Source organism: Centruroides sculpturatus, unplaced genomic scaffold (assembly GCF_000671375.1).
Source record: "Centruroides sculpturatus isolate CEXI.00-Female unplaced genomic scaffold, Cexi_2.0 scaffold1356, whole genome shotgun sequence".
NCBI classification, from domain to species: domain Eukaryota; kingdom Metazoa; phylum Arthropoda; class Arachnida; order Scorpiones; family Buthidae; genus Centruroides; species Centruroides sculpturatus.
In genome coordinates, this window is record NW_019385489.1 from 125,354 (window position 1) to 148,671 (window position 23,318).

General features: G+C 27.3%; 1 protein-coding gene across 2 annotated transcripts in view; it reads right to left on the minus strand.

Moving 5' to 3' along the window:
- LOC111639464 (neurobeachin-like protein 1) overlaps positions 1–23,318 on the minus strand; it is a 111,009-nt gene that overhangs the window by 19,151 nt on the left and 68,540 nt on the right. For both annotated transcript variants that reach the window (XM_023385357.1, XM_023385358.1), the window contains exons 17-23: positions 19,385–19,494; positions 19,189–19,306; positions 15,542–15,639; positions 12,992–13,108; positions 11,665–11,870; positions 9,761–9,933; positions 4,022–4,116 (exon numbers count right to left, since the gene is read on the minus strand). In XM_023385357.1, the coding sequence (XP_023241125.1) occupies positions 4,022–4,116; positions 9,761–9,933; positions 11,665–11,870; positions 12,992–13,108; positions 15,542–15,639; positions 19,189–19,306; positions 19,385–19,494 (917 nt within the window). The remainder of the gene's footprint in view (positions 1–4,021; positions 4,117–9,760; positions 9,934–11,664; positions 11,871–12,991; positions 13,109–15,541; positions 15,640–19,188; positions 19,307–19,384; positions 19,495–23,318) is intronic.

The window sequence follows — 23,318 nt, forward strand, 5'->3', positions numbered from 1 at the left end:
CAGTTTTGCTTATATTAAAGACCAAATTATGGCTTGTTTGGTTCCTCTTAATTTGACTGAACAGCTTTGGTAAGGATGTGTTGAATCAATAGCATTGGAAATTTTCAAACATACTCTCCTATGAGCCTATGTGACTACAATAATTTTTGCAAGATGAATAAACAATATGCAGGCAAACTAAGTCAAGAGAAATTATATGTGCAATAGGCCATGCAGTGTGAAAGTCAATAGAACTAAGTCAGCTGATAATATCAAACATCTTTCAAAATGATAGCATTTGGTCATACAGATGGGCAGAGACTAATGAAGGACGTAAATAACAGATATACAGAATAAAATATATGTATTGAATAGATACAATTTTCTCATTATTAAAAATTCTAACCCTCTTACAAGAATATGATATAACAATCTGTTTTATTTTATCTCTCTTATTTATGAGACAAAATATCTTAATCACAAGTGTAATAAGTTTGAAACTTCCAATAATTACTGGCTTGTAGGTTCCAATCTCTATTTTTATTGTTTCCTTCAAATCATATCATTTGTTAGAGATAGCTTTATTTCTTCTAAAATAGCTGCACAGTTTAACTTTACTTCTCATTTCAAACCCTTCTACCAGTTATTACAACTTCATTAAAAATCAATTTTACAATATTTTACTTGGTTCTTCATATTATCTAAATTAATTTTAGTTTTCTTACCATTAAATAAAGAAATAGCTCATATATTTGCATATGATGAATACAACCAACCTGATAATTACTAAGTAATTTGGAGGGGATTAGGGGGTTGGGCCACCATCTCTTGCTAAATCTTATAATTATAAATAAATAAATAAATAAATTTAATTTAATTTTAAAATATTCTGGAAGAAAAGACTGGCTGGGAGTGAGACTCAACCCTACAATTCCTGATCTTCACTTCCAAACTAATTAATTAATCTGGAATGAAATACTGGATGGAAGTCAGGGTAGCATAACTAGAGATGTATCTGCATGGTAAGCAGGAATTGCAGGTTTGAGTCCTGCTCCAGGCCAATCTTTTCTTCCAGAATATTCTATAATTAAATTAAATTAGTTAACTTGTTTATAATAATTAGAATTAACAACAGATAATGGCTTAACCACCTATCTCTTGCCAAATTACTTAATTATTTAGCCTTAATAGACAAGTAAAGGAATCCAGCTGTTTATTTGATATATTTGCCTACTTTATATTAATTCCTTTTATAATTAATGATTAACCTAATCAACACTTTCATTTATTTCATTTCATTTAGATCATTGGTTAATAAATAAGTAGGTGTTTTGTAGTGCTTTACAGTAATGTTATTTGGGAAATATGAATAGTGCGACTAGGTTATACTGAAACAGGATACACATATAAATTGGGTAAATTTTACTTGACTAATCATCAATACCTATGTCCCATTTCTCTATAGAAATACAGGTAACCCCCGTATAACACGGTAGTTACGTTCCAAAAAATTGCCGTGTTATGCAAATCCGTGTTATACGAAACAAAGAACTAATACGAAAAGGAGGGTTAGGTTCCAAAAATTAAAAAACATGCTAGTATATTTTCATAATTAAGATAAATATCTTCATTAAAATTTTTTTAAGTGATACATATTAATATAAATTAAACAATGTTTTCTTCGTCATCACTAAAAACACTATTAATTAACCGAGAGCGTTTTCTTTTTGGCAAGTTATCCTTATCCTCTGAGCATTTTTCTGCATTATCTTCAGATCCATGCTTTACCTTTTGCAAAATGTATGTAATTTTAGATTGCTTGCTTCTAGTTAAAACGTCTTTATAAATTTCCTTATATGGTGCTAAGTACTTATGAAGAATAAAGCAAGTATGGAATAAGGGAAAAACATTCGGCAACATCAGAAGCAGAAGTGTCATGATCTGGCAACATTGAAACAAGTTTCGAGAAGGACCACGTGTATCGACAGAAGGCGAGAAGAGAAAATTTACATACTTAAGTATTGATACTAATAGTTCACAAAAATAATAATTTTCGTGAACTATTATTACTTAAGTATGTAAAAATTTATTACTTTTGCTGTTGTACGAGGGTTTAACCCAATTCTCAAACCGTGTCAGAGTAAATCCGTGCTATAAAAGTACCGTGTTATACGGGGGATGGTACCAATTCTCAAACTGTGTTAGAGTGAATCCGTGCTATAGAAGTGCCGTGTTATACGGGGGTTACCTGTATTATATTTCATGTAACATTCTTGGTTTTTTTTAAAAAGAAGATTTTTATTTTGACATTATTCACATTCTTTGATCTCAAAATGGCATTCAGATTTCACACAAATTTTTATAGGAAGAATTTTCTGTCATTATTGGGCTGTAATTTGAAAAAATTGCAGCCCAATAAATTATAGACCTATAAATTCCCATTGTTGTCTGTCTTTCCTTAATCTCGAGAACAGAGTTAGATAGATGAAAGCCGAGACCAGATATGGAAACCATATGTGCAGGAGGCACCAATCAACTATATACGACTTTGGTGCAAAATTGGAAGTCACATTATTTCAATTCAAAAATTTTTCCCTGAAAAGAGTTAGATGATCTGCATGACTATTGTCAATGAAAAAGTATGATGTACAGAGGCAAGACTCTCCTAATTTGAGATGGAGAACATATATTTTAATTGCTCATTTTTAATGGTGATATAGAAAAATATTAATATTTTATGAAAAATAAAAAACTGAAAAAATTTTATTTTAGAATAACAATCTATAACAACACAATGAATTTTAAAAATATAAAATTAAATTATAATATCAGCTTAATAATATGCTTATTCAAAGTATTTGAAATGCTTTGAATCAGTATTTCTCAAACTCTTTTAAATCAAACCAGATGATCTGCTGAATTATCAGGCTGTAATAAGGTTAATTTAATAATTAGAAATGAAACAATTTGTCTGGAGATAAATGGTTAGGCTGCCATCTCATGTTAATTTTAATAATTATAATAAATTAATTTAGAATTTTTGGAAGAAAAGAAGACTGAAGTAGAGATCCAGTTACACTACCTGGACCTCTCTTCAATCTTCATTTCCAGAACTCTTAATTTAGATATAACTATACAGGTCACTAGGGATTACCATGTCAACTAAGAATGACTTAAGTGCCCTTGGCCACCTCAATAGTTGGCTGAATGCCATGGAGACAGTTCTCTAGAATGCAGCTCTTCCAAAAACAAGAAAAGCTTCCCATTGTGAATACTCTCCTATTATTATTATTATTATTTGGAAGTAGTTTTTGATCAATTTCAACTTTGAAAATGATTGTTCTGCAGATGTAATAGATATCAATTTAACTAGTAAAATATACTACTGAATTTAAGCCTCTCAAAGTACAAAGCCCTAGATGCCACCTTTCATCTTCATGTATGGCCACTCCTGTATTCCAGAGTCAGATTCCTTTAAAGTATAGTTTCTCAATCATTCAAAAAAAAAAAAAAAAAATTATTTTAATTGCTGACATCAACATATTAAAATAATGTTTTATTTAGACACCTTATATGTTTCTGTACTGATGAATAAAGAGAATAAAAAATATTGTAAATAGTGCCTATACTTAACACAGATCATGCATTGATTTGTAAGAAAATTGCTAATTTAATTGATTAAAAATTAACTGTAAAAATATCAATTTATTATTAAATATTTTAAAAAATTTTTCTAAATTCACTTATTTTGTTGAAATAATTACAGCCATGTGATTTTTAACTTACCCATCCCTCCAGCTGTAGGGGTGTTTTGTGCTTTTCCCATATCCCCCATCCTTAAACCAAACTGCACAAGTTTATGAATAAACCCTTAGGACTACAAAAAATTTCCATCGTGCATTTTTGACATTCAGAACACTTACCCCTCTTCATGAAATCTCAAGACTCCATAGAACCCAGTTTGAGAAACACTGCTCTAAGTACATATAAACACATACAATTTCAAATTTAAAATCTACATGTTATATTATATATGCAATACCTGTGTTCCAAGATCCCAAATCATACACGTGGTATCTTGTGAACCAGTCATTAAATGAGTGTTGCTATAATCAATTGCCAAGCAGGTTACAACATCTACACAAAAAATAATTTTCTTATTTTATCATAAATCAATATTAAAATCATAAATTTTGTAAAAATGTACTCTAAAATATTGAACATTAAAAATGAAAAATTTTTTATAAATATTTTAATGATTAATTAATATGAAAGTTTAACGACTAAAATTGACAAAATAACTTTTTCTAAAAGTAACAATAAAAATTAATATATTAATTTATTTTAAACTAAATAGAAAAGTTCCCTTTTCTGTTATTATTTAAATTTTATAGAAATAATATTAATAGAAGTTGACAATTAACAACAACAACAATAAAATCACATTTATGAAGATCTTCCTATTTTAATCATCTTTCATTCAATTCAACTAATTGAGTTGAGTGAAAAAAGAAGAGTTTCATGTCATGTAGTCCTCCACAAACATTCTTTGTAAAGGACTATCTTTTATGAAACCAACAACTGCTTCATTCAGAGAACTCACATACAAAAAAAAACTAATCAGAAACTGTAAAATTCTGATGTTATGCAGTTACAAAATTTGTTACTAAATAGAATATTCATAAATTGAATTTTTCTTTTCAAATGTTTTTTCTTTGAAACATTCACACATTGAGCAGTTTTTAAAATAGTTAAAAATGGAACAATAGATTTAAATTCAAACTCCATATACTTTTTCAAAAATCACACAACTGTCCCATCCTGTTCACCTTCCCCTCCTTTTATTTTTTACTTAGCCATTTCTATACATGTGGAAAGTTAACTATCTTGTCTCTCCTACTACAATTATGATGGCTGAACAGATTGAGATTCATAACTTTTTCCCTTACTCTAAACTGTCATTTCCTTCCAAGTTTATCTTCATCTTAAGCTAATCTTCCTGTGACTACTGTCACACTAGAAAGAACACTTCCAAATTTAAAGTGTTTGAAAACTTGAGAAATAGTATGTCAAATTCAAAATTAAAAACATTAGCTTTATCTTTATATTATAATCAAGATGGGTTGATAATAATAATAATAATAAGTGCAGAGCCCAAACAGTTAGGAGTTGAAAGTTGAAATTTGGTACACCTTTAGGGTACTTCACAAGAATGCACATTAAGAAGGGATTTTTGGAAATCCCCCTATGGGGGAGAAGAGGGTTAAGGATTACCCTGAACAACTCAGCTTCTACTATACTATTTTAGATGCAGGTTTTTGCATTTTTGTGGGAAATTGAATGTATTTTTACACCCATCTAAAAATTCTCTAATTAGCTTTGGAAGACAGGGGACCTAATTCTTGCACTCAGTGAAAACGAATAAGATCGGCTATATAAGTATAAAGGTTATCTTACATAAGGGTTTATCACACTGAAAATTCTTGATTCCTCTACTGTACACAATTTAAAGAATTTTTAAAATGTGTTAGATTGGGGACTCAATGTGATAAACTCTTATTTAAGATAACCTTTGTAAATATAAATTAAATGCTATAATATAATATAATAGAAGAATTAGAAATACAAAATAATCTAAAAATCTTAATTGTTGTTGTTGTTATTTTTTGCCTGGGCAACACTGGTCTCATCTGCTAGATAAATACATACAAAAATATTATTATAAATTCAGAAGAAATTATGTTTAAAATGTCATCAAAGCCTAATAGTTATATATTTATTTATACTGAATTAGCATGTTTTGTGATTCTTTTTTAAGTTTCATTACTATCTGATTCCCAAATCATCTTTAGTGGTTTCCAATCATCACTGGTAATTACAATTTTATATGGGATCATGATGACCTAGGAAATGGCATGTTTGAGCCTCCTCAAAAATGTTATTAGCAATTTAAACTATTGCAATATAAACAAATAATAATAAAAACAATTAATGTTTAATATTGGTTAAAACTGATAATGATTGCAAGTTATCAATCTTGTGTTGAAGGTGAAAACATAAAGAAACAGTTTAAAATGCCTAATTACCTGAATATATTGATTACTTATTATAATCAAAATTTCATTTATTGTTAAGTTTTATAAATGTATTTTAACTTACATAGTTTGAGACATGCTAATTCTTATAACGTTAGATGACTGATTATAGTAAATTCTTTGATTTTAATCATAGATATTGTCTTTTTCATTCTTTATTTTATTATTTATATTGTCAACAAAAATAGGAGTTATATAAATATTTTAAGTTAAATTAAAACTTTCAAAAATTTATGTAATTTCTGTGAAAGTTACTTATCTACAATGTTATTTTCTACATTATTTTCAAATAGCAATACTTTTCTTTTCTATTTATATCAAAGCATTTTAGCAGATATATATATATATATATATCTAATATATTTTTAAACTGTAAATAGTCTTCAGTTTTAAAAATTAAATATTATTTAATTAAGCATTATAAATGTTTTTAAACATAAAATTCAAATATGCACTATTCATTATGCTTTAATAATATTGACACTTTCCAAAAAATAATATAAAAAAATATGCTTTCACTGTTTCATTGAAAATATTCCAAATTCATTGAATCTGTTGAATTAATATTTTAAAAAGAGTCAGGTTAGTTTGCCAGACTTAATTTCTAAGTTTCCAACATAGACCTTTAACAGGAATGAAATATTTTTGAAATTGCATATTATATTTTGTTAAAATGGATTTATAGTAATGTAAATTTTATTCATCATCCTTAGTATAACATAGATGACCCACTTTTTCATAACTGTAGAAAACTGAAAGAGAAAAGCCATGCTATAAACTGGCTTAATGATAAGTAAACAAGAAAAATAAAATAAAAATATATATCAATAACTTATATTTATTAATGAGACTGATTAAAATACTGACTTACTATCTTGCACTTATAAAATAACTTTCTCATAAATCAGCAAACCAAACAATACTTTAATTAGATTTTAGCTAATGTTTCTTGCTCTTTTTAAAGGCCATCATCAGATTGTTACAATTGAAAAACAATCTTTCAAATATATTGGAACATCAAATACAATATAAATCAAAGTGTTTTAAATTTACATTTAACTATGTAATTAGCTGAAATTAATAATGTACAAACAAACATAATATAATATAAAAATAAAATTACAACCATCTTAAAATATTATAGACCAGCGGTTGGCAACCTTTCTTGCCTCAAGGATCACTAAAGTCACAATTTTGAATCCCGCAGACCATTATCATGAATTTTTTTAAACAATACAAAATCTGTAGAATAATGNTCATTATGCTTTAATAATATTGACACTTTCCAAAAAATAATATAAAAAAATATGCTTTCACTGTTTCATTGAAAATATTCCAAATTCATTGAATCTGTTGAATTAATATTTTAAAAAGAGTCAGGTTAGTTTGCCAGACTTAATTTCTAAGTTTCCAACATAGACCTTTAACAGGAATGAAATATTTTTGAAATTGCATATTATATTTTGTTAAAATGGATTTATAGTAATGTAAATTTTATTCATCATCCTTAGTATAACATAGATGACCCACTTTTTCATAACTGTAGAAAACTGAAAGAGAAAAGCCATGCTATAAACTGGCTTAATGATAAGTAAACAAGAAAAATAAAATAAAAATATATATCAATAACTTATATTTATTAATGAGACTGATTAAAATACTGACTTACTATCTTGCACTTATAAAATAACTTTCTCATAAATCAGCAAACCAAACAATACTTTAATTAGATTTTAGCTAATGTTTCTTGCTCTTTTTAAAGGCCATCATCAGATTGTTACAATTGAAAAACAATCTTTCAAATATATTGGAACATCAAATACAATATAAATCAAAGTGTTTTAAATTTACATTTAACTATGTAATTAGCTGAAATTAATAATGTACAAACAAACATAATATAATATAAAAATAAAATTACAACCATCTTAAAATATTATAGACCAGCGGTTGGCAACCTTTCTTGCCTCAAGGATCACTAAAGTCACAATTTTGAATCCCGCAGACCATTATCATGAATTTTTTTAAACAATACAAAATCTGTAGAATAATGATCATAAAAGTTCAATTTTACTATATTAATTAATATGAAACTCACATGTTTAATTAAAACAAATTAATGCAAGCCTAAAGTTCATTGCTGCTTGTTTGAAACAAGTTTATGTATTCTTTGCACTTTTCCGCAAAGGACGACAACTGCACTCACAATATTGTTATTGTTCATTATTTATTGATAACAATCACTTCGTTTTTGGTTTTAGATTCAAATAAAAATCCCCAATGAGTGAAAAAAGCAACTAAGCATTTTGCATTTCTTTTGTAATACTTCATGTAACCTTCAGTTGATAAATGTTCAAATTTCTCCATGGATCACCCAAATTTTTTNTTTCTTGCCTCAAGGATCACTAAAGTCACAATTTTGAATCCCGCAGACCATTATCATGAATTTTTTTAAACAATACAAAATCTGTAGAATAATGATCATAAAAGTTCAATTTTACTATATTAATTAATATGAAACTCACATGTTTAATTAAAACAAATTAATGCAAGCCTAAAGTTCATTGCTGCTTGTTTGAAACAAGTTTATGTATTCTTTGCACTTTTCCGCAAAGGACGACAACTGCACTCACAATATTGTTATTGTTCATTATTTATTGATAACAATCACTTCGTTTTTGGTTTTAGATTCAAATAAAAATCCCCAATGAGTGAAAAAAGCAACTAAGCATTTTGCATTTCTTTTGTAATACTTCATGTAACCTTCAGTTGATAAATGTTCAAATTTCTCCATGGATCACCCAAATTTTTTAACAGACCATCAATGGTCCGTGGACCACCAGTTGCCGACTGTTGTTATAGATAACCTAGTCAACCCATTTAATTAGACCCGTTTAGGAATCTCATATAGAGACCTCCAGGTTTTGGACACAATGTGCCTGTTCTAACTTTCCTTATCTTTTCTATTTATACATTTCTAAAGATTATACAGTAGAGCGTCAATTATCCGAATCAATTGGGGACTGGGGTTGTTCGGAAAATCGATATTTCGGATAACCGATTATGTACAAAAAAATATATTAACCTATCCCATGTTGAAATTTTTCTCCGTTGCATGTCACTTCTTGTTGAATTTTCATCGATGTTAAGCCTAATGAAGACTATTGTATCATTAAATTATTTTTTTATTTTGTACAAACAAAATAAATATATTGAAAAATATAAAAACAATAAAAAATTATACTTCAGAAGTTAATTTAGTATCAAAAACGTAAAATATTTGAGTAGCCCAAGACATAGCCAAAGATTGCAGTGCCACAGCACTGGTAAAAATTTAAATTTGCTGACTGGAATTCTTTCGGATAATTGACGTTTCGGATAATTGACTTTCGGATAATCAACGCTCTACTGTACTTATATACATTAGATTGAATCTCCCTTTTAGGGGTCTGATGATTCCTGTCTCATCCCATTTTACTGACACATCATCTTCCTTAGTGTATACAGTCAATGGACAGGTATTCCTTTTTGAGTATGTAATGATGTTCCTGATAATAGGCTTTAAAAATATCCAAAAATGTTAGCTGGAGTTTAATTAAAGTATTGCTTAGTAATATAATAATTCTTTTAAAATTTTAATATAATGCATAATTTAATCCCTACATCTAATAAAGAAATTAATTTACCTAAATGTTTTGTGACACGAGCAATTAATTTAACTTTAGGCAAACTATAAATACAAAAACTATTATCCCATAATCCACCACAAAATAAGAATTTGGCATCATCTGTAACAACATATAGTTGATTTGTTATTTCAAGTCCAGGTTGAAAAGATCCAGTAATCCTTTTCAGATTTCTGTAATAAAATATAAATAAATTACTAGATTGTTTAGAATTAAATATCTGACTAACTATTGAAAATATGAAATATATAAAAACATTATGTTCATTAGTATACTTTCTTTTATAAAAATAAATAACTTTTGTGTTATTTTAAATTAGTTTATTTCTTCAATAGATTTTAATGTTCAATTAATTTTACTTTATAATATTCAGATATAAATTAACAATGAAATTATGCTCAAATTATATAACTGAATTATCACTGAATTAAAAAATTAATAGTTATTAAATGTTGATTAATATTAATTCATTTAACTCTTCTTTAAAGTGCCTCAATTAATAATGACTTCACTGTGTTCAGTTCATTTCTATTAGTAACAATATTGTAATTTCAATTACTGATGACTACCACATGTGCTATTCTCATTCTTAAGTTCATTTTAAATGTAAGTTAGCATTTTCCAAAACTTTATATTTACATTTCTTTTTCAAATAGTTAATGTTTGTATTTAAATTTTATTCTAATGTTCCTAAATTATATTCACTTCTTTGCCTGAAGATAACATTTATAAAATGTTGAAAGTGCTTGTGATAGTAAATAATAATAATAATCATTTAACACCAATAGACAATGGTTATATCATTCTTTAAGTGGATTAATAATCAGTACAGGAGCTTTCAGTTTAAAATGCAAAATTACATTATAATAAATTTCCAAAACTAGAAATGTTTATATGAATAGAATAAAATATTCTAAAATCTACAAGTTCTCATTATGTTATCACTGTAATGGCAGAAAAAAATAGCAGCTTAGATCTTTATAACTAACTTTTATGTTGAAGAATAAAATTATCACAAACATTATTCAAGTTTAAAACAAATTTTATATTATTATTATGTCAAAATTTAATTAGATTACTTTCTAGATAAAATTTATTTATGTATTTCAATCTCTGTCTGATATAATGTTAATTTGATTAATAATTATGATTTAATACGAATAAATTTAGTTAGCTAGAATGAACAATTAAGCTTACTTGATTGTATATTACTTTATCAACATTAAAAACAAATGATTGCCAGACTAGATTAGGCTATATTGCTGCTGCTATTAATTATTAAAATATAAATAATTTAGTCTACAGGTAGGCATTAGGTGTCATCTCTTATTAAATTTTATATTTAATTAAATGAGCTGGAACCTAATGCCTACCTATAAGGTAAATTACTTAAGCTCTTAATTATTGATAGCAGCAGTAATACAGTATGATCTAATCCAGAAAGCATTTGGCTTTAATGTAACTATCAGATTTATACGGTTTTATATTTGTACAATAGTAAGAAGTTTGACTTAAAATGGCAAGAATAAACAAACACTAGCAGTAGAAAGTTAAAAAATAATTTTGTCTATCATATCTTTCTATAAATATGAAAATAATAGTTCTTAATCATTCATAACAACTTTTTTTTAAGTTTTATACAAATTAAATTAGAATCAATTGGTAATAAATTATTTGAAAGCTATAAATGTCAATGAATAAAATCTTTTTTGTATCTTTTTCTCCCATCTAATTCAATCATTTGATCATACAAATAAAAACAATATTTTGGAAAATACTGAAACTTGAAAGTCTGTTAATCAAGTCAGTTAATTTGTCATAATAGTGACAGTCCATCAGTCCTTGTATACAAAACATTTATTTAATTGAAAATTTCAGAACTTATATTGTTATTAAATATTTACTTATTGCTTGAAGAGGTAGGATCTTTTTCAAATGTATAATAATTAGGAATAGTTCGAGCTCGATCATAAGGTAGCCAGCCATGGACTCCAATTATGCCATTTTGACTAACAGTCACTAGTGGTTCTAGCATACCATGTTGAATAAAAGATCGAGTTGGGCTTCTTGGAATATATACAAAACAAATGGGACTAGAACCAACTGCAGCCTGCAATAAAAATTTTATTCACTAAGATTAAAAAAAAATTTATTATGAAATAATTATAAATATAGAATGATTTTATTAGTTTTATTTTCTGCAATCCATAATACTGTAATAATATAATAATAATAACAATGAAAGATAATAAATTATATAAACATTCAAAATTCATAAAATACATGAGTTATCAGTTTATTTATAATAAATTAAAAGTTTGAAAATACTAATAAAATAAAATTATTTCAAAATTAAATTTTAAATTTAGTGATTTAAAATTACTTCTGTTTTCTAATAAAAAATGTAGTACAAACTAAACTATATGAGTAATCAAGAAATGAAACTTTAATTATCAGAAATGAAATGATTAGATTTTCATTCTTGATTAATAAAAATAGTGGCATTTTTCTCCTATAATAAAATGTTTCTTTTTAAATATTTAATTTCTTTATTAATGCTGACATGGATACTGATATTAAATACTAAGGGATTCAAATCTCTTTTCAATTTTCAAATACAGACACTCCTTGACTTATGATGTTTCAACATATGATGATGATGTGAGTGAAATGTAAGTGCAGGAAAGAATTTGAATTCAAGCTGATTTACTTTTCTGATGCATTAATAATCTTTCTTGAAACATTTTTTTTATATATACCATCTTACATCTGCTTGTATTTTACAGTAAACCCATTATGTCTGCAAAATGTCTTGCTGTGTCTCAATGAGAAACTAAAATAATACATAAGCATGACAATAACTGTCATGAGTTTGGACTATTGCAATCAATGATAGCCCAAACTCATGTTACATACTGTATAATATTACATATAGCCTACTTTTTATTTATTTATCTATCTTTATTTTTGACTTATGATCTAATTATGATTACATTCTGAAAAACTAACCAATAAGTCAAGGAGCGACTGTAATTCATTTCTCTTAAAATTTTTAACTTTAACATATTTCATTAAATTTTTTGTGTCTTTTTTACATTAATTTATAATAAAATATTAAAAATTAAAAAAGCTTACATAACTAAATTTTATATTATGCCACTGTGCTTATCTGATTTAAGGAAAACTAAAGAATAAAATTTACACATGAAAATAATACAGAATTAAGTTAACCTCAACAAAAAATGCTTTCAATTTCTGAAGAAAGTGAAATAAATTTGGAGGTTTGGTGTCTGATTTTGTCATTCGTAAAGTTGCTTCTTCAAATGACATTCTTCTTGGATGTGGTTCCTATAAAATTAGAATATAAATTTTAAAATTCAAATTTATCAAATATTACAATTATATAAAAAAATTTCTGAAAGTAATTATAAAAATATTGATGACATCTCTACTAAACTGCTCTGAATTTTGCCTATTATTTTCAGGTTTGAAGTTTTAATCATTTTGCAATTTAGACAATTTAACATGAATGTGCTGTTAACTATCATAATATTTTCTCAATAAACAGACATTGAAATGTTTATTGTGATTAAAAAAACTTATTCTCATAAAATGAAGTATTATATTTATTTTTTGCAATGGAATGAAAACTTAAACATCAGAAAAAAGTAAAGATAATCAAACTGTAGTTTTAATTCAAAACATTATGTGAAACAAAAATTAAAAAATAATGATTTATACTTGCAAACATTTTTTGTTTATTAATAAAATTATCTACACAGTTATTGCATAAAAAATCAATTTATTCTTTTAGAAACATTCCAGACAAAATCCAAATTACTAAAGCATCAATGTAATTATTGTTGATTTAAAAATAATCATACTGTATTTTTCAAAACATGACTATATTGCTTTACACAGATAAACTGTGTAAAGCAATATAGTCAGTTCCCAACTTGCAAACATCTGTTCCTGAATTTTTAATGCCAATACTAGTGGGTCAAAAATTATTTCTCAATCCAAACTGCTAATTAGTAGAATAATTAAATGTTAAATGTAACACTATAATGGGTAATACACACACTATAAAATAACTGGTAAATTTATTTATTTTTAACTTTAATTCAAGTTCATGTCATTAATGTCTCAAAATCAAAAATAAAATATCAAAAGCTGATTCATACTTCATGAGAATTGAAAAGTTTTTTCTAATTTGACATTTATATCATTAATTTCTATTGTTCTAGTCTATATTTTCCTTATCTTAATAATAAAATTATTCTTTTTAATGTATGCTGGATAGCATGAATGGTAATTAATAACCTTTTTTGTTATTTGTTTTTTCAAATATTTGTAAAACTAAATTTATTTTTAAACCTTTTTATAGATATACAGTAGAACCTCTAATATCCGGACCTCCATTATCCGGATTTTCTATTATCCGGATTGTTCAAAATGAACAAAAATTTTATGAATTTGCTGATTTTCACTTGGCAAATTACGATACTGTTTATGTACGTGATGGAATGCATAACTTTTTTTGTTTCAACAACGTCTCACCCAGCACAGTGGTCGTAAACTCTTNGTAGACTTTTTTAATGTATGATACAAAGTAATGTCATCAAAATATCTTAAAAGAAATTTCAGGAATAATTTTTTATATATCAATATCAATTATCACCAATTCATCTAATTCAGGTCTAATCACTGATCCCATATTGATTCCATCTGTTTGTCTATAAAATTTGTTTTCTAATTTAAAGTGATTATTTTTATATGTATATTCAATTTCATTAACCAATCTGGTATTTTTTCTATTTTAAAAACTTTACTTACTGTTGTTCAACATACAGGTGGGTATATATTTTTAATATCAAGGCACATCATTTCATATGAGTATTCAAATACCATTTTATTTAGTCTTCTAATCAAGCCATTAGCATTTTTAATGCTATAAACAGAAAAATTTAAATAATGGATTAAAGATGAAAAATATGGTGTGATGTTATTAACAGTAAATGTAAATCACCAACAGTAGATAATGTTAAAGTGAAGTTGTAAGTTTATAAAACTGATCAGTTTAACTGAAATATAGAAATTTTAAACTATTAAATGTAAGTTCTTGATTTGAAATTTTTTAAAACTTTTCATAATTAATGCAAGAATTTTGTTTTTTGAAAATAAGGTCCAACAAAAGCTGTATATGGGTAACAATTATAATATTTTGTTTCTGCAAACAAATAACAAATATACCAAAGTAAGTTATGTAATAATAATTATAATGTATTTGTAAGTTATAAGTTATTTATACAAAAATTTTTTTTCGTTTTGCAGTCTGAAGAGGAGTCAGATAAGTATAATTAATAAATATGTATAATTATGTATAATTAATAAAAGTATGTTTTAAGAATTGTCTTCTGAGTGATCAGTCTGATGAGAACATGCTCTCATATAAGATTATTTCTTCTCATATAAGATTATTTTTAATCACTACAATAAAGTTGTTAATATTGATTCAGCCAATACATAGACAAAATAATTGGATTTACATTACATATGTTAGTTTTAAGAAACATCATTTAAGTCTAAGACTAAAATTTTATAATCATAATATATCATTATGAGTTTTTCTTTTGTACAAATTGTTGCATACTTATTGTATGAACTAGTTTTAATGGATACTCATTCAATAAAACTAATCTGACTCATTACTAAATTTTCTATTTTTATTACATTAATATCTTTGTATGCATTATTTAAAAATTAATTATTATTAATTACTTTAAAAAGTTGACAAGGAGTTTGTCCGAAATTGTTAATCATGCCCTCTGTAGCAGCACGCTCCACTGGATCTTGAATTGCATCCAGATCTACAGCACCTAATAACAATTATAATTCTATTAGGAAAATATTTAGTGTAAATAAGTAATATTGCAAATTAATCAACACAATAAGATTCAAATTTGCTTGTATTGTCTAAATATATTTTAAAGCATAAAAATTAAATCATTTTTATTTAAATTAGAAATGATGATTGAATTAACTTGTTTCAGTGCATATAGTAAATATTTTGTAAACTATCAAAAGAAGATAAAGTTAAATGTAAGAGTAAAAAGAAAGCAATTTACATGATTAATAAACTAAATCAGTAACTCTATCATGATAAACTATCAATAACAAACTATAATTTATGATAAACTATCAGTTAAACACGTGAGAGCCTGGACTTGACGAAAAATTTTATTCAAAAATTTTTTAAGAGTAAAAAACTAAAAAGGATATGATTATATCTTTTCCCATGGACTTGCTTCCTTGTCCAGAGATGAAACATCTTCTGAATATGTCACCAGGAACCTAATAACCAGAATTCATCTATTGGATGAAGAACTTAACATTACCAAAGATGGGCATGAGAAAAAAAGAGGAGGACCCCCAAATAACAGAGAAAATTTCATATAGAATAGTAATAATAAAAGAAAAAAAAAGATTCCTTGATACACATTGAGATTTACAGAATGCTAATTAAGAATGAAGCTTGTGGCAATGACCTGAAATACATCAATGTAATGAAGAGAGAAATGAACAAAAGAATTTCAGAACTTATTAGAGACAATAAATGTAAAACAGATCATGTTCAAGATATCTTTGATAAGAATAATAATAAAAAGAATTGATTACATAACTAGGTTCAAGTATAAGAATATTTAAGACTGCATGATAACATTTAAACTGAGTTGGTTTGGATCTGTGGAAGAAGCTTTAAGTACAATATAATCAATTGCAGGGATTCAGATTTTCTCTCTCTCTCTCTCTCTTCTCTGAAGATGGCTAATCTCCATTAAGTTGGGCTTTAAGATATTCACAATTTTAAATTTAATACTTTGTTATATAATTTTATGTAATGGTAATTCTAAAAAAATTGTACTTGGTTCCATAATGAGAAATTTGCTTCAATAATTATCAAAAACCGTATATACAATAAGACCCTGCTTATATAAGAATCAATGAAATACCATGATAATTTGAATCAGTGTAAATTTTGAGCTTTTTAGGCTTCAAGCAGACTACATTATATCAAATCAGTGTTAATTACAATTATTCCCAAACATGAATCAATCAGCAAAAGGTGGCAATTCGTTGTAGTGCTGCACTTTCCGTAAAATCTATGTTTGTTTGATGCAATTTTGGAAAAAAAATATAACATCATGGATGTCATAGACAATATCAACTTTGCTCGGCAGAATTAACTGATAAATGCATGAACGAAGTGTGGAAGTTATGGCTGAAGGTATCCAAGAATTCTCAACGAGAAGAGCCTATTGCTGTCGATGAGCAGGATATTGAGGAGTTACTGCAGGTTTCTGGTGAGAGCCTTACCAATGACAACCTTCAAGAACTGAAAGAACAAGGAATTCACATAGAACTGGAAAATAGTGATTCTGAAAATGAAAACCCAAAGAATTTCTCTACAGATTTCCTTAGTAAAAGTTTGGTAACAATAACCGAAATTGTTGATCAAATTGTAGTAAATGATCCAAATTTTGAAAGGAGTGCAAAAGTAAGATGAGGCGTTTTGAATGTGATCTCTTGCTACTGACATTTGCTTAAGAAAAGAAAAAAAAAGCAACAAATGAACACTAGACAACTTCATCATAAAAAGAATCAAGAATTTCAGAAGAGCCAGGACTTTCAGCACAAAAAATGAAATTTACATTTCTGTGTGCATATGCTTATGTGTTATTTAACATATATTATTATGCAAATCAATATAAAAATAACTTAAAATTAAAGAAAAACCTGTTTATTTTTGGACGCACGTTCTCCTTTCCCTATTTACTGTGTTAAAATGACCTCATTTAATGCTGTTTCGTTTAGCACTTTGTCGTCTAGAAACATATCCCCTGTGTTAAGCAGGGCCTTACTGTACTTGTTATTAAGGTTGAGGCTTATTCACAAATAATGTGGCACACACTATTTGGATACAATCACATAATTAAAAAATATTTACTATAGTGTCATATTATTTGTCAATAAACCTCAACCTTAATAAGAAATTTGCTTGTTTTAACACCCATAACAATTTTGTTTTTAGTTCTATATATTTTATTATTCTAATTAATACAGTAGACCCGCCTATAACGCTTAGATACGTTCCACGCTAATCGAATTTTACGTTATAGGAACGATTAAATACATGATCCAATCGCAGCCCGATAGGTGGGAACTTTACGGACTAAGGCTGTTCGAAAGGTTTTCTTCTATAAAATTAACCGATTCTAGACTAATTCGACTCAACATTTCCAAAACATGTATAATTTTTTGGGAGTAATTCGTATAAACTATGCTATAAACAAAAAATTATAGGATTACTTACCGAGTGTGTACCGTTCGACTACGCCGTTGCTTAAAGCTGGTTTTCATCACGGAACAGCACATTAAACGGCGGCCGCGATTTCTAATAACGAATTTTTCGCATAAAAATAACTTGACCTTTGGAGACATCATTAATATAAATATGGACGTTGAATAAGAAGTGTTTCTTTCACAAGAAATGTATAAAATTAGTGCTGTATTAGACTTACGGTACCTAATTTACATACTGTACAGACGATAATAAACTCAACTTACTAGCCTAAAATCTCCGTAGTGTGTTGCCAGGCGGCAGAAAGCATATATATAATTATAATAAAGTTACAATAAATTAATTTATATATAATTATATGTACAGTACCTAATTTATATATAATTTATATATAATACTAAACAGATGATAGCAAACTCAATTTAGCCGCTCCGTAGCGTGGCGCAGGGTCGGAGGAAAGTAGTTCGGCTGCTCATCCACTATTGGACCAGACTATCAATCTTGTCGCGAAAGGAGGTACGTTATACGAAAGTTGCTACAATTTTTTCGCTACGTTATAGGAATTGTCGTTATAGGAACGTATGTTATAGGGGGGTCGACTGTATAACATTAACTTAATTTTATTGTTTATATGTTTATTCTAAAATTTGTACTTTAGATTCCTTAATATCAAATAATATTCCCATGGAAAAGAAAATGTTACTCATTATATGTTAGTATAGTAAATACTTTTTAATTCTTTAAGCATTCGTAAGTGATGTCCAAAAGCATTATAACTCTTGTTATTGTATTTAATTCAGGGCTATGGAGTCGGAGTCGTGGAGTTTTGGTGTTTTAGCCGGAGTCGGAGTCGGATTGGTAAGGAAAAGTCAAAGTCGGAGTCGGAGTCGGTAGATTTTTATGTGACTCCACAGCCCTGATTTAATTTTTAATTTGATTTAAACTCCATTAAAGCAAATTTTTTCTAGTTTATTTTTTTCTAAATGTATGAAGTTATTTCTTTTTTATATACAAATTATTTACAAAATAAGATTACTCTAAATTTTATCAAATATAATTTGTTTACCTTCATAGGAAACATAGTAGAACATATTCAATGCATCTACAGCAGCAGGTCCTTTTTGTTTATATCCAAATATAAGATCAATCCATTCATGTAAGTGTCCTGAAACATATTCTGATTCCTAAATAAGTATTTAAATAAATTTTAATGATAATAAAATACAAATAAGAAGAATACAAAGATGCTGTATATAACTAACCAGTGCTTTCCGATGTTTATAGATAAAATCTTCAGGAGATTTTGCCCAAGGAGGTAGTTTAACATGATTAACTTTTTCCTTTGTTCCCTGTAACTTTCCAAGATCAAATCCTGAAATTAAATCATATAACTTAAAGTTGTGCTCAATTTAAAATTTTTATCTTAAACTAATACTTATACATCTATAAACATGATAATTATATTAAAGTAAAAAAATTGCCAGATTAGATCAGACTATACAGTATTACTGATACTATTAATAATTAAATGCTAAGTAATTTCACCTAGAGGTAAGTATTAGGTGCCACCTCATTAAATTTAATAATTATAATTAAATTAATAAATATTAATTTAGATGCTTCTGGAAGAGAAGAATCAGCCCAGAGTTGGACTTGAATCCACAGCATGGTGTGTATATGTTAGGCTCAAAGAACAAAAACACTCATTGAGCAAAAAAAATGTCCACAACATGTGGTTTCTTTAAATCATCCACAATGCATTGTGACTAACTCAAAAAGACCACAAAGCAAAATTTGCATTGTGGCTTTCATGATATTTGACCACTACACATTGCGGTGATTAAGAAAAGCCATAATGTGTTATGAATGATAACTGATGCAACCACAATAGAGGGTAATACGACACACAGTTGTTTGTAACTTTAAAATATGTGTTCTAGTCTCAAAACATTATTTACAATTTTTCTCCATTATTTTACGTATTTTATATATTTTTCTCCATTATTTTACGTATTTTATATTACGTATTTTTCTCCATACATTTTATTTGTTAGAAAGTTTTTATTTTGCTTAAAAGTGCTAAAGGTCAAACTACATGTACCAGTAGGTGTTTGATATACTCTACACAATGACATCAAAATCAGCTGTTAAAGTTAAAAACCACTGTGCAATGGATTTAAACTTTAAAAGCTGATTTTGATGTCATTGTGTAGAGTATATCAAGCACCTACTGGTACATGTAGTTTGACCTTTAGCACTTTTAAGCAAAATAAAAACTTTCTAACAAATAAAATGTATGGAGAAAAATACACATTTTGTTTTTTTTAAGTATGAAAATTAAATTTCTAGGAAAACTTGTAGAACTAATGTTGTTCAGCATTAAAAATTGTAAATAAAAATGTTTTGAGGCTAGAACACATATTTTAAAGTTACAAACTACTGTGTGTCATATCACCCTCTCGTGGCTTTTCTTAATCACTGGTCAAATATCATAAAAGCCACGACATGAATTTTGTTTTGTAGTCTTTTTGAGTTAGTCACAATACATTTCGGATGATTTAAAGAAACCACAACACATTGTGGACTTTTTTCACTCAATGAGTGTTTTTGTTATTTGAGCCTAATACATATATACATTACAAATGTATCTCAAAGCCCAATAGTTATATTGAAACCAAACAATTGACAGATTACTTAAGGCTATATTACTGCTACTATTAGTAATTAAATGCTAAGTAATTTAGCCTGGGGATAGGCTTTAGGTTCCATCTTGTGTTAAATTTAATAGTTATAATTAATTATCAATTTAATAAATATAAAAAATATGACAACAGCTACAAAAAATGAAGTAGTGTCTTAGATAAGCCTATAGACATAAATTGGGAAAATTTTCCAAAATGCAGGAATCTCATTTTAAAAATAAAATTGAAATGTTTACTTCGTTTCTGATCAGTTCAGCTACTTGTTGAATTGCTGCCTACTTAAGCAGTTATGTGCTTTGCAGTAAGAATGTGTCAGTCTTAGTTATAAAACCACAATTTTGACTTTTATAGAAAAACCCACAACTGAAATGGAGTTTTAAAAAAGAACTGAAAAAATTTGTTTTATTTCAAAACACTTTTTGACAATATTTAATGAGGAAATTTTGTGTTGTTTCAAATTAAAACAAAATATTCACTCATTCCCCACAAGGGAAGTTTACAAATTAATAAACAACATTTTAAAATCTTTTCTGAATTATATTTATCATAAAAAAAATATCATCATCAAAATATATTTTAAAACATCATAAAATATGGTTGCATTTAAAAAAACAAAACAAAAAATAATAATCAAAATGTCAGTCAACATTTTAAAAAAGTTTCTTTTTGCAAAATATTGGTGCATTTCTTAAATAATTTTTCAAGAAAAATTTGTATGATAATGTAAATAAACTGCATTTTTGGACATCAAAAGTACATTACTTAATGCCTCCTGCTAAAAATATTTGTGGTATCTTCAATTTTATTTCTATTAATCAATGCATTACATCAAGTTTATAATCATATACAGTGAAAACTGCTTAGGCGACCACCTGCATTCGACGGACACCTGTCAAAACAGGCAAAAATTTCTGGCACAGAATAGTTTATCCATAGAGTCTTCGTATAAGTTACCTGTATTAAACGACCACCTGTATAACGCAACCGCGAGCATCAATTTTTGGTCCAAAACAACATACAACACCTGTAATAAGCAACCACTTTCGCGAATGTATCTGGTCGAAACTATTGTAAGAACCCATCTCAATAATGTTTCCACCTCCTAATATAATGAATTAATCTAAACTCTTGTTCAAAGTTCGAACCCATCCTGGGCACCTCTCCCAGCCTTGAAATTAGGTGCAGATTTTAATAAATTAGTCTAGCAACAAAGGAAATTCATTTCAGTTTGTTGGAAAATGTACGAAATGCAAAATGCTGTCGTTAGAAGATCGCATTAAAGTTATCACAATAGCAATTAGCAGCGAAGTTTAACTGTGAGAAAACAAAATTTATTTTACCCTAGACCTACAGTATTTTCCTTGAGAGTGTAAAATATTGTACACGATACAATTAATCAGCTGATCTCATCGTTTGATAAAATCTATTTTTATTTATTTGTTTTGAAGCTCATATACAGTACGTGTGCGATAAATAGTTTCTGTATCAACCTACCTTATTTCCACGATATTTTTAGAAAAATAATATCCAAGTAATTTTTGCAGGCAAAATATTCAAAAAACAATAAATGTATTAATGCAAAAATCACGTTTTACTTTCTTTTTCGATTCCGTGATTGTAATGAAATCGTATAATGAGAAAAAATAATAAAATCGTTTTATTATTTAATAGCTGCAAGGACCCGCTTCGCTGGGTTTTTATTTGTATGTAATATAGTTTTTTTTTTATATATAAAAGACTGTTTTTCTAAGTAATCTAGAATCTAGCTGCAAGGACCCACAAAAATGCAAAAAACCGCCTGTAAATCTTGCATGCCGCTTTATATTAACACTTCCTTTGTTACTCAACACTTCCATTGTTAACACTTCCAGAATGTTCTAAATTTATTTAATAATTTATTTATTTAATTAAGAGATGGCGCCTAACTCCTACCTCTAATGTCAAATTAATTTATTCCAATCATTTAAAGTAGCCATATTATAGCCCGATAATTAGGCGATCGTTTGGTGAAGTTGTTAACACTTCCACTGTTGACAGTTCCATAGTTACACTTCTTTGAAGTCAACCACTTTCAACCCCATATCTCCCGCACCCTTATAGCTATCGAGACGCAACCACCACAATAGAGGGTAATACGACACACAGTTGTTTGTAACTTTAAAATATGTGTTCTAGTCTCAAAACATTATTTACAATTTTTAATGCTGAACAACATTAGTTCTACAAGTTTTCCTAGAAATTTAATTTTCATACTTAAAAAAAACCACAAAGCAAAATTTGCATTGTGGCTTTCATGATATTTGACCACTACACATTGCGGTGATTAAGAAAAGCCATAATGTGTTATGAATGATAACTGATGCAACCACAATAGAGGGTAATACGACACACAGTTGTTTGTAACTTTAAAATATGTGTTCTAGTCTCAAAACATTATTTACAATTTTTAATGCTGAACAACATTAGTTCTACAAGTTTTCCTAGAAATTTAATT